We start from the raw sequence: 12,011 nt of genomic DNA, 5'->3' as shown, positions 1-12,011 counted from the left end.
GTCAACTTGATTAATAGCAGTTAATTAACTTCTCCTCCAAGATAAAAGTAACAAAGGAAAGTCCATTAATAACAGCATAAAAGTTTATTGTATCTAAGACACAATTAATGTACATTAATACATTTATTTACAAGAGAAAATGTCACCAACTAGAAGATCCATCATAAATCTATTCAGCAGGAATTGTCTGGGGACCATAGACAAATGGGGGACAAGAGGATTATACCCAGTCTCTAGCCCATACTTACCATGGCAACTAAGATGAAAACAATTTGAAAGGAAGTAAGAACAAAAGTCTTTTAAAATGGTAGAACTTAGTGTGTATTGGTAAATGCAGAGAGATATAGCAGATGGGAAGGGAAAAGGAGGAAGATAAGTGATTGGGTGGACCAAGAGTTCCTTATCTGCTGACAGCTACTACCTTATTGGGGGCTTAATTCACTAAAGCATTTCTCCCATTATGTGTCTATGGGAAAAATGATTCGTGAATCAGGCCCTGGGTTAGGAGTTCTGATAGAGCACACAATGAGGGACATTTTTGTGGATTCAGTAATTGTTTTTTTTCCTGATATTTAGGACAATAATTTGTGGTTTTAGCATAATAACTGTATTCCTGTCGTTATGTACACTGCGGCGCACAAGTGTCTGTCTCCCTGTGCTTAGTTTATGCAACTGTAATTTAATTATAATAGCTGTAGCCGTGTCCCTTTTCCTCTTTGGGGCTTCTTCCTCAATGCTGGAGTAAAACTGAATTAATCCCAGTTCTTTCTGCACAGAGAGGTCTCTAGATGCCTCAAGAGAAAGGGTTTTGTTGGGGGAAAAGGATACACATTAAGGGTCTCATGGGGACAGTATACTCTGATGGAGGAAGGGGTGTGCTTCTTTTGGGGGTGATGGAAATCAGCCATTTTAAGAACTTATATCACATCTTAAACATTCAGAAACCTCTGGGAAACTAGCAGCTGATCTGATTTCCTAATGTCCGATATTTTGGGGGAGTCAGTCTCCTCTCACCCCCTGCAAGGCTGTTACTCTGGAGTTGTCCATGTCCTCTTAGTTTGTTTTTATATTACAGTTCACTGAAGCGGACAGATGGTTCCAGCTTCTGTGATAGTGCAGTCAACACCTTATCAAATTTCTCGTAGCGTTCAGCCTGGCTGTTCTCAGCTCCTCGGCTGCCCCAGAGAAGCCGCATCTGGAACTCTGTGTTGAAAACCTCTAGAAGTTCAGCCCTTCCCTGAAAACCTGCAGAAGAAGAAAGACAACAGTAATGTGATGCTCAAGATTAGTAAGCAGTAAGGAATGACCTATTCACAATTGCATCTATAGATTTATCATTAACTAATTGAAACATTAGGTTGATTTTAGAGAGTTTTCATAAGCAAATTGTTCTTGATTAGATCAATGATCACAGAATGTATCTGGAAAATCAGAAGCATCCAAGAGTCACCCTCAGCCATAAAATCTTGTTCCTTTAACAATATTGAGCAGTCGTGTAGCATCTAGAGCAAGAAACATAACCACTGTCCAGAGGAGGGTTTATAGTATGCATTTTCTCTGGGTATCTTAATTTAGAAAAACATCCAGAGATTAATATCAGACAAATGGGCCAAAAGATATACATTATAAGCATGAAACACACCATAAAATTAGTATCTCACATACTTTGTGACTATGCTATATAACTAGAAAACAGAGAAACACGACGGCAGAAAAAGACCATGCGGCCTATCTAGTCTGTCCATCCACACCAACTGCTCAGCCTTACAATCCCTACCACTCCTTCTGAGATCCCATGTGCTTTATCCCATGCTTTCTTGAATTCAGATACCATCCTTATCTTCACCACCTCTATTGGGAAGCTGTTCTATGCATTCACCACCCCTTCTTTAAAGAAATACTTTCTTAGATTTCTCCTCAGTTGATGCCCTTTCACCCTCATCCCATGACTGCAGAGCCTCCTTTCTGTTAAAAGAGACCACCTTCCTGCATATTGATACCTCTGATGCATTTAAATGTCTCATGTCACCCCTGTCTCACCTTTATTCTAGGGCAGGGGTAGGCGACTCTGGTCCTGGAGTTTCACAAATAGGTTTGGTTTTCAGGATATCCACAATGAATATGCATGAGGTATATTTGTATATAATACCTCTGTTGCCTACCCCTGCTCTAGGGTATGCATGTTTAGATCTTTGTCTGTCCCTATATGCTTTATAATGGAAACCATTGACCATTTTAGTAGCTACCCTTTGGAATGACTCCAGAACTTCACAAAGTATTCCAAATGAGATCTCACCAGGGACTTATAAAGGGGCAATAACACAGTCTTTCTGGCTTTTGCTATCACCTGATCCACCTGTTTGGTCACCTTGAGATCATCAGATATGATCGCCCCAGGTCCCACTTTTATTTCGTGCACTACACTCAGATAAAATATCTATTAGAATCAGTTACTATATTCGTTTTATTTCAAGAAATGTAAAAAATATTTTTTTTAAATGTATTTGTCCACACTTTACCTAAGGCAAGCACAGGGGTGCTGAAACACAATTGTTGTCATATATTTATGAGTGGTTTGATGATTTTTATTCTATTTTTTGGTTTCAATACTATTATGGGACTTTAAAAATGTTTAATAAATAGTTATTGTATTTTTTAATATTAAAAGGAACATGGTAAATGATTCTAATAGGTATTTAAGCAGAGCTATGCAGCGTGGATCACAGTGTTTATTTATTTTAAAACATTTATAATCCGCCAATCCAAAAAGTCTGTTTTCGGCAGAATACAACATAAGTACAATATCCAAAGGGATAGTAAAATAAGTACATAAGCATTAAAACATTAAAATAAAGATGTCAATACATAAATATCAGTCAGGAGTCAATCAGGAAGCAAGAAGATTAGACAATGAAAGATGGAAAGACCTGTTCAAACAAAAAAGCCTTCACTTACTTGGCTTTCTAGTGTATCCCTGGGTATTCCGACTTAAATAGTGAATGTGTAGCGGAAATCCTTTGGCTCCTTTAATCCTCTTGGGGGTAACCCTATAGGCATATCTATTCTCTCTGGTGTGACACCATTTATACTATGTTTGTGCAAATTTTGACATTGTAACTGTGAAGCATGGGGGGTGGGGTGGATTATATAAATTCAATGTGAACAACTTCGTTGCAAACCTTTGATGTATAACCTACAGCAGATAACGGTTTTGTTTTCATATCCGGGCTGTTCTTAAGCATGTTGTTCTCCTGATTATATGTCCGGTCTGTAGGTTGCTTTATGTTGTTGTTTCAATAAAAATCTTTAAATAAAAAAAAAAAAAAAAAAAAAAAAAAGCCTTCACTTGCTTATGAAAAGTTAGATAGCAATCCAAAAGTCAGTTCTGATCACAGCTTATTTCACAGTGTGGGGCAGCTACTGCAAATGATCCTGATGATATTTCTATGAAGTGGATAGCCTTAATAGTAGGGATTTCTAGGAGCATCATCCCTTCAAAGCGAAAAGATCTAGCAGGCGAATAGAAAGATCATAGCGTAATGCTCTCAGGGACAGTTTGATGAAGTGCTTTAAAAACCAAAGTGAGAACCTTAAATTGAGTTTGCCAGACTATTGGGAGCCAATGAAAGCTAGACAATAAAGGAGTGATATTACCATGATAAGATGTTCAGAATCTGTTCTTGTGGTGGGCAGGATTATTGATTTCCAATATACATTGCTGAATTCTCCTGTTCTGTTTCTGTGTGTGGCTGAATAATTTTACAAAAAAAAATTATCCAATAGATAGTAATCTATTGGATAATCCAATAGATCCAATAGATAGTAATCTATCTGGTTGTTACTCTTTCTGGGGTGTTGTGTTATTATTTTGCTAGTTATTGTTTTTGAAATCCCTGTATGTTTTTTAAAAGAGAGACACATGACTCTACCCACCAGACTCTGGGTGGGATTGGAAAGGAGCGAGTGTGGTCCCGCTTCCCAAGAGTAGTAGCAGAGAGGAAGCCGGAAACTAGGCCGGTTAGTCTCACCTCAGTGGTGGGAAAATTAATGGAGACTCTGCTGAAGGAAAGGATAGTGCACGACCTACAATCCGGTGGGTTGCTGGACCCGAGGAAGCACGGATTCACCAGATGTCAGACAAATCTGATTGATTTTTTTTGATTGGATGACTAGAGAATTAGATCAAGGAAGAGCGCTAGATATGATCTACTTGGATTTCAGCAAAGCTTTTGATATGGTCCCGCATAGAAGGCTTGTGAATAAAACGAGAAGTTTGGGAATGAGCGCCAAGGTGGTAGCATGGATTACAAACTGGTTAACTGATAGGAGACAGAGTGTAATGGTAAATGGAACCTACTCTGAAGAGAGAACCGTGTTAAGTGGAGTACCACAGGAGTTGGTGTTGGGACCAGTTCTGTTCAATATCTTTGTGAAGTGACATTGTGGAAGGGGATAGAAGGTAAAAGTTTGCCTATTTATGGATGATACTAGATCTGCAATAGAGTGGACACACCTGAAGGAGTAGAGAGAATGAAAAGTGATTTAAGAAAGCTGGAAGAGTGGTTGAAAATTTGGCAGCTGGGATTCAATGCCAAGGAGTGCAGAATCATGCATTTGGGGTGCAGCAATCCAAAAGAGCTGTATGTGATGAGGGATATGACTGATGTGCACGGACCAGGAGAGAGATCTTGGGATAATAGAGTTTGGAGATCTAAAGATGACAAAATAATGTGACAAGGCAATAGCTAAGCCAGAAGAATGCTGGGCCTGCATAGAGAGAGGAATAACCAGTAAGAAAAAGGAAGTGATAATGCCCTTGTACAGGTCCTTGGTGAGGCCTCATTTGGAGTACTGTGTTCAGTTCTGGAGTTCGTATCTAAAGGGGGATAAAGACAGGATGGAGATGATGCAGAGAAGAGCGACCAAAATGGTGTGGATTCTGTATCAGAAGACCTATGAGGAGAGGCTGATGGTTCTGAAAATGTATACCCTGAAAGAGAGGAGGTGCAGGGGAGATATGATCAGACCTTCAGATACCTGAAAGGTTTTAATAACGCACAATCATCAAATCTTTTCCATTGGAAAGAAATCAGTAGAATTAGGGGTCTCAAAATGAAACATCAGGGAGGACGACCTAGAACCAACGTCGTGAAATATTTCTTCACAGAGAGGGTGGTTGATGCCTGGAATGCCGTTCCAGAGGAGGTGGTGAAGACGAAAACTATGAAAGAATTCAAAGGGCCATGGGATAAACACTGTGGATCCCTAAAAACTAGAGGATGTAAATAAAAAAAAGAGTGCATGGGAGTAACTTGCTGTTGTGGTGGTTACTACACTTAACCTATAAGCCTACATATTGTTAATGCAACTCCATCAGGGCTCTCTGCTTCAATGGCAGAGGAAAAGGGGAATGGGATTCAGATAGGAACCAATGAGGGCCTCGACTTTTACAGTCTGCAGAAACAAATAAGCATGGGGGTAACTTGCTGGTGAGACAGTTTTTACTCTTAACTAATAATCCTACATGCTGTTAATGCAACTCCATAAATGCTCTCTGCTTCAATGGCATAGTGTAACAGGGAATTGGATTCAGGCAGTAACCAGACTGATGAGCATGGGAGAAACCTGCTGTTGTAAATACCGCTGCGGGACTGGTCTGCGAGCAACCTGTTCACCCCTGATGCCACCTGCTCCTGTTCCTGGTGTGGCCTTGGAGTGCTGCGGATGTCCAGCGCTGCCTCTTCCCTTGGATCACCCCCACTATCTCCATGCAGTGTGCCGCCGACTCAGCTCGGCTGTTGAGCACAGCTTGTGCTCCCTCAACAACCCTGACTCCAGTTCCTGTCGGCGTTCTCCTAGGTGCACGCCTCTCTTGAACTTTTAAAGAGCACATGGTGGGAAAAGCTCCATGGCACTTCCCGATGATGCCAGCCTGCTTGCCCTATAAAAGGGCTCTTCAGTTTGTGTTCCGGGCCTTTGCAAGGAGTTGTCCTGCTCCTGGAGTTCTGTTCCAACTCTTCCTCCAAGAGTCTTTGGTGTTCCAGTCCTTGCTTCTTTAAGGCCTTCATGTTCTTCATTGGAGTTCCTTTTTGTTCTTCGTTCCATGTTCCTGGTCTCTCAACAGTCCTTGCGTCTTCCATTCCTGATGTCAAGTTCCTGATGTTCTATTCCTCATCTCAAAGCTTCGCCTTCCTGGTTTTCTCTCTTGTCCAATCCTCCAGGTGTGCCAGCATTGTGGTCTATGAACAACCCACAGCAGTTTGTGTAGAGTGCCTCATGGCTCAAGGCCTGCCTGCTTCATTGGTCAAGTCTCCGGAAGACCCTTGTTTTTAAACGCTGGGGTCCCATTCCTGAGTCCCTGAATCCTATTTCTGGTCTTCAGAAATGTCCAAGTCTCAAGTCCAGAGTCTGTCTTGCCTTCAGTGTGGTCCGTGAGCAGTCCACAGGTTGTATAGGGTGCACAGCAGTGCAGGAATCTCACAGAATCTTCATCATATTCCAAGCCCAGAGACTGCTTTGCATTTGGCATGGTCTGTGGCCTGCCCACGGGTTGTGTAGGGTGCGTTGTGGTACAGGGCTGTATCCACATCTGAGCCTTTGTCTAAGTCCCAAGTCTTCAGAGCCTTCATCTAAGTTCTAAATCTTCAGAGTCATCTTCCGTCCTCGACCTCCGGTTGTCCTGATGCACACATCGTTCCCAAGCGGCAGGTCCGAAAGGGCTTTTGAGAGGCTAGAGGGCTATGCCAGAGACCAGCATTGCATTGCTGGGTCTCACTCCTGTGCGTGTGTTCCGAGTGTTCCAAGTCTCCAACTGTTCCAAGTCTGAGTGCTTCCAAGCTTCTGTCTAGCCCTTGCCGGATGCGCTTGCCTATGCACGGTGCATACCTTGGAGCCTTGCCCTAGGGTGGTGCCGTGGTCCAAGGGCTCAAGCTTTCACTTGGCAATCGGGCTGCGAGCCCACTCGCCACATCTGCATGGCATGGAAGATACTACCATAAGCTTGCTGGGCAGACTGGATGAACCATTTGGTCCTTTTCTGCCATCATTTCTATGTTTTTATGTTTCTATGTACCAAATTCCAACAATCTGCGCCAATTGCAGGATCTTCTGTAGAGATTTCGGAAGACTCATATAAAGCGAATTGCAATAATCTAACTTTAGGTTTTGAAGTTCTGTGCTGTTTCATGCTTATGATGTTTCTGAATTGATTATTTGGTCATTGGTACTTGCGGCTTCTCATTCTATTTGATCTTTGAAAAAATGCAAGGACACAGAAGATGAAACTGAGGATTTGGCCTACTGACCACTGAGATCCTGGGCACTAGCTGAACTAACACAAACAAATCATTCTGTGAATCATTTTTGGAAAAAGATTTAAATGGAAATGGGCTGGAATGGAATCTATAGACCAGTGGGGATCAGGTATTGCTGGCAGTTCCACATTCTGCTCCGAATCCCAGCACTCATCCTGCACCTCTTCGGGGAATGGTGTTGGGTGGAGGCAGAGCTGCCGCATTTGTTTTTTCTTACCCTGCAGCTTCATTTCAGCATTGGTGCGATAAAGCCCTCCATGATGTGCCACCATCCGCGCAGCCTCCAGATGTGCCATGACCACCTCTACACCATTCTCAACACTTTCCCAGGGCTCTGGGCCATCTGCAAACATTGTGTCCTTCTCCAGGAGAATAAGCAGGGGCAGAATGTGAGGAAATGTGGTGTTCGTGAGTGGAGGTCCTTCTGTTAGGATACAGAAAATGAGATAACATAGGTTTGCTCCTATGCTGCCAATCAGAGTACAAAGCAGAAATAATGCCCCTCCCACCCCCATCTGTTCTACTTTCAGTCTTTTGAAACATGATTCTCTGGTAAATATAAATCTTGTGTGTATTCTTTCATTGAAGCCTGTTCCATTTAAGCAGCTCTTTAAGTTAAAGAGCCAGTTTTCTTAGATTTAAATTTGTCTCCATTGCTGACATTCCATGTGCAGTCCTTGCCCTCAGATTTAGCCATCCCCCAGTAGAGCAGTCTGGGCCTTCTACCCATTTTTTACCCTTTTTCCTGTGTGAATAATTCTGTTTTCACATAGCTGTCATTTCTAGGTTCAGGTTGTGTCCCCTCAACCCTTAAGACTAGCTAACTCTTCCAAGGCAGGAGGAGAGTGCTCCTTCATTACCTTTTCCTTCATTCAGGCTTTTCAGGAAGGGTTTTAACTTCTTCTCATAGAGAATAGCGCCTTCAGTATGCCGCTGTCGCAACCCCATCCACATCTGCTCCAGCCTGGAGATCTGAGGACAGCAGTAAAAGGAAACATGATAGACAACAGAATAAACCCAGCTTCCAGACAAGAAAAACAGTGCAGCCGGCCTGGAACTCCCCATGCCTGGGTTCTCTGGAACACTGCAGCTGTCTTTGATACCTGGGCCATTTCCAATGTGTTGGGGAACGGAGTTTTGCTATATGGCTCATTTGCAATGTGTGAAAGAGGTAGGGGGAAGGGAGGTGGTACCTGAGTCATCTCCAATGTGTGTGGAGCTTTTAGTTCTTGAGCAATTTCCAATATGTGTAGAGCTTTGATACCTGGAAACCTAAGAAATGCTATCTCTCACATTTAATATATTTCTATATTAAATATAAAGGACCATCTTAAATCAGACCTACATTATATGATTCATATAATCATTGATCCAGTTGCCTTTTAATAATTATTTTATATACATGTTCAATAAAAACTTCAACTATTCTTGAAGCCCATTACTTAACTTGTAAGTTGTCTAACTCTGACACAGATTGATGTTTTCTGTATACTTCTTCAGGGGAGAATTGTGATGGTCTCAGAAAGTAGAAGTTAAGCTCAAAATAACCTTACTCTCAACATAAAGTCACTAAAAAGGGAACAGAGCAGATATTATTTAAGTATAGACAACTCAATCAAAGCGCATCATTTGTTCACACTACTATTAGAAAAAAGCTACTAGCATCACTAGGTCTTTATGATGTCTTCATTTAGTCCCATAGGTTCAGCCATTTGCAGGATAAAAATCCAGTATTGTTTATGATAATTAAGATATGCCTCAAGATCACCACCTTTTGATTAGGTAAAACCTGCTCAATAATAGTCCATTTTAACTGAGAAAAGACATAAGCATGCATAATACAATGTGTCACCATAGGTGCTTGTTCTTTGCTTTGTTCTTTGATGTTCTATATGTCTTATTTTTAAAGGATGCTTTATTTGTTCCATATAGAACTCAGCACAAAATGATGACATACAGTCTGTATACAACTCCAGTATTAGGATGTTTCCATAGCTGAACAGTACTTTTTTGACAACAGAATTGGCATGACCCATATGCTCAATATGCTAACTCTGTTGACCGTGAATTGTCACGTTGGTCATATAAAACAACTTTACCACTAAGTCCTTCACATTGGGATGTTAAGAATATGCATTGTTCAGGGGATCTTTAAAAATGCCATGTATTGCAAGAATGTGCCAGTGTTTATAAATAGTTTCAGCCGTTGCTGGTGCTTTATTGGTGTATTGCATGACACATACCAACTTCGGATCTGCTTGTGATTGCTTATATGTCAATAATAGTCGTTAATTTGTTAATTCAAAAAAGAGTCTGTCAGTATGCATTTTTTTACAGCAATATAGGATAGCCTCTTTCAATAAAATAGCCAATTGTTCAGTTTGCTTCTTGAAATCACTCATGTCTGAACAAGTGGGATGTAAATGAAGAAAATTGCTGACTGGAAGACCCATTTTTTGTCAAACAGAAGACTATTATTGAGAGGTTTTACCTAACTAACAAGGTGGTGATCTTGAGGCATGTCTTCATTTTTGTGCACAATACTAGATTTTTACTCTGCAAGTGGTTGGATATATGGAACTAAATGAAGATGTGGATTGGCATAGTATGTTAAAATTGTAGAGTCCTAATGACACAAGTATCTTTTATCCAATACTAGTGGTAAGCAAATTATGTGCTTTGATTGAGTCATCGATATTTAAATAGTATCTGCTCTGTTTCCATTTCAGTGGCAATATGTTGAGAGTAAAGCTATTTTCAACATAACTCCTACTTTCTGAGACCATCACAGCTCTCCCTTGAAGAAGTATATACACGAAACATGGATCCGTATCAGGGCAGATACCTTACAAGTTAAGTAGTGGGATTCAAGAATAGTTGAAGCTTTTATCATAATTATAAAAAATGGTGACTGGACCGATGATCATAAAGTATTGACCTAGAGAGTAGGTCTACATAGGCTATTTCCAGTGTATATGAGGGCATGATTCTTGAGCCAGGTTACAAGTATTTCCAATGTGTGCAGAGGAGTGGAGGCTTTGATACCTGGGCCATTTCCAGTGCATTCATCACAGCAGCAAAACTGAACATGTTTCCCATGGTGGTTTTCAGCTCTGCAGCTAGCTGGATTTTTTTGTGCAGGAGGGCTGCTCTCTCCTCAGTGCTGCCTGTGCAGCCCAAAATATCCACAGCTATCATTATTGACATGGTGCGGAACCTGCAAACAAAAATATGTCATCAGATAAAACCCATGTAAAAGAGGGAATAAGGCAAAATTAGATGTCTTACCTTCTAATTTCCTTTACTTAAGTCTTACTAGACCAGTCCAACACAAATGGATTTTGCCCCCCTGCCACCAGATGGCAACAGAGAAGATTCTGATTTGCTGATATCGCCCCTCTTATGGCTCAGTGAAGCCTTCAGCATCTCTGTATTATTACATCAAAGTAATAAACATAGTAAACTTGCCCCATTATGAGCAGAGGAGAAACAACAAGGAACCTTACTCCAACCAGGACCTTTAACTCATACAGTTTGAAATATCGGCAAGAAAAATTTAAACAGCAGGATGTCAGCTAGAAATGGGTGGGATCCTGGACTGGTCTGGTCTGTAAGACTTAAGGAAAGAAAATTAGCAGGTAAGAAACCTAATTAATTTTGCCTTCCTTATCATCTCACCAGACAAGTCCAGCAATGCATGGGACATAACCAAGCCACTATCATATTGGAGGGGAGCCAGACAATCCTGCTCTCAAGACTCTAGCCTCAAAAGTGGCTAACTCCCTAGCCTGTACATCTAATCAATAATGCTTGGAGAAAGTATGCAGAGATGCCCAGGTGGCCACCGTACAAATCTCCACAGGCAATACAGACTCTCTCTGCCCATGAAGTCACCTGGCTACTTGTAGAATAGCCTTGAAGATCTATAGGAAACATTTATCCCTGAGAAATTTATGCTGAGCAACAATGACTTTAATCCATCTGAAAACAGTTGCTTTTGAAGCTACATTCCCTCAGTTTTTTCAAATATCTTAACAAAGACCTCTTCACATCCAGGGACTGCAGATTCTTAAAGTCCCCCACTGAATCACACTTCTTAAATGCTGGAAATGCTGGAAACTCTACCCAGAATTAAGTAAAAGAAGGATACACCAAACTTATGACTCTCAGAAGATTAAAACCACTACTAACGCCCACCAACTTCCGATCAGTCTTACAAGCCTTAATCTTTTCCAGTACCGATTATTGTAATGCCCTCCTACTGGGCCTGCCATATACCACAATAAGACCATTACAGATTCTACAAAACTCAGCGGCAAGAATTTTAACTGGGAAAAGTAAAAAAGAACATATCACTGAAACCTTAATAGAATTACACTGGTTACCCATTGAACAAAGAATACATTACAAAACTTTATGCACCATTCATAAATTAATACACGACAAAAAAGCAGAGTGGCTGAACACAGCCCTCTGCTTACATACCCCCCACAGAAATCTAAGGTCAGCAAACAAAGCACTGCTAACTATTCCGTCAGTCAAAACAGCCAGATTAACACAAGTAAGGGACAGGGCCCTATCCCTAGCAGGACCGATAATATGGAACACCATGCCGGTAGAAATCAGATTGGAAAGAGACATCAAAACATTCAGAAAAAATTTAAAAACATGGCTATTTAAGCAAGCATACCACAAAGA

The 12,011-nt window shown here is 41.1% G+C and overlaps 1 protein-coding gene across 2 annotated transcripts in view; it reads right to left on the bottom strand.

Annotated features, from left to right (window-relative positions):
• Positions 1-61: 61 nt before the first annotated feature.
• SH2D3C (SH2 domain containing 3C) overlaps positions 62-12,011 on the bottom strand; it is a 79,782-nt gene continuing 67,832 nt past the window's right edge. For both annotated transcript variants that reach the window (XM_029612061.1, XM_029612062.1), the window contains 4 exons: positions 10,359-10,530; positions 8,174-8,285; positions 7,531-7,737; positions 62-1,245 (listed from right to left, as the gene is read on the bottom strand). In XM_029612061.1, coding sequence (XP_029467921.1) covers positions 1,070-1,245; positions 7,531-7,737; positions 8,174-8,285; positions 10,359-10,530 — 667 coding nt within the window. In that variant the 3' untranslated portion in view covers positions 62-1,069. The remainder of the gene's footprint in view (positions 1,246-7,530; positions 7,738-8,173; positions 8,286-10,358; positions 10,531-12,011) is intronic.

Source organism: Rhinatrema bivittatum, chromosome 8, assembly GCF_901001135.1.
Source record: "Rhinatrema bivittatum chromosome 8, aRhiBiv1.1, whole genome shotgun sequence".
Classification (NCBI taxonomy): Eukaryota; Metazoa; Chordata; class Amphibia; order Gymnophiona; family Rhinatrematidae; genus Rhinatrema; species Rhinatrema bivittatum.
This window is presented reverse-complemented; position numbering and strand designations above follow the sequence as displayed.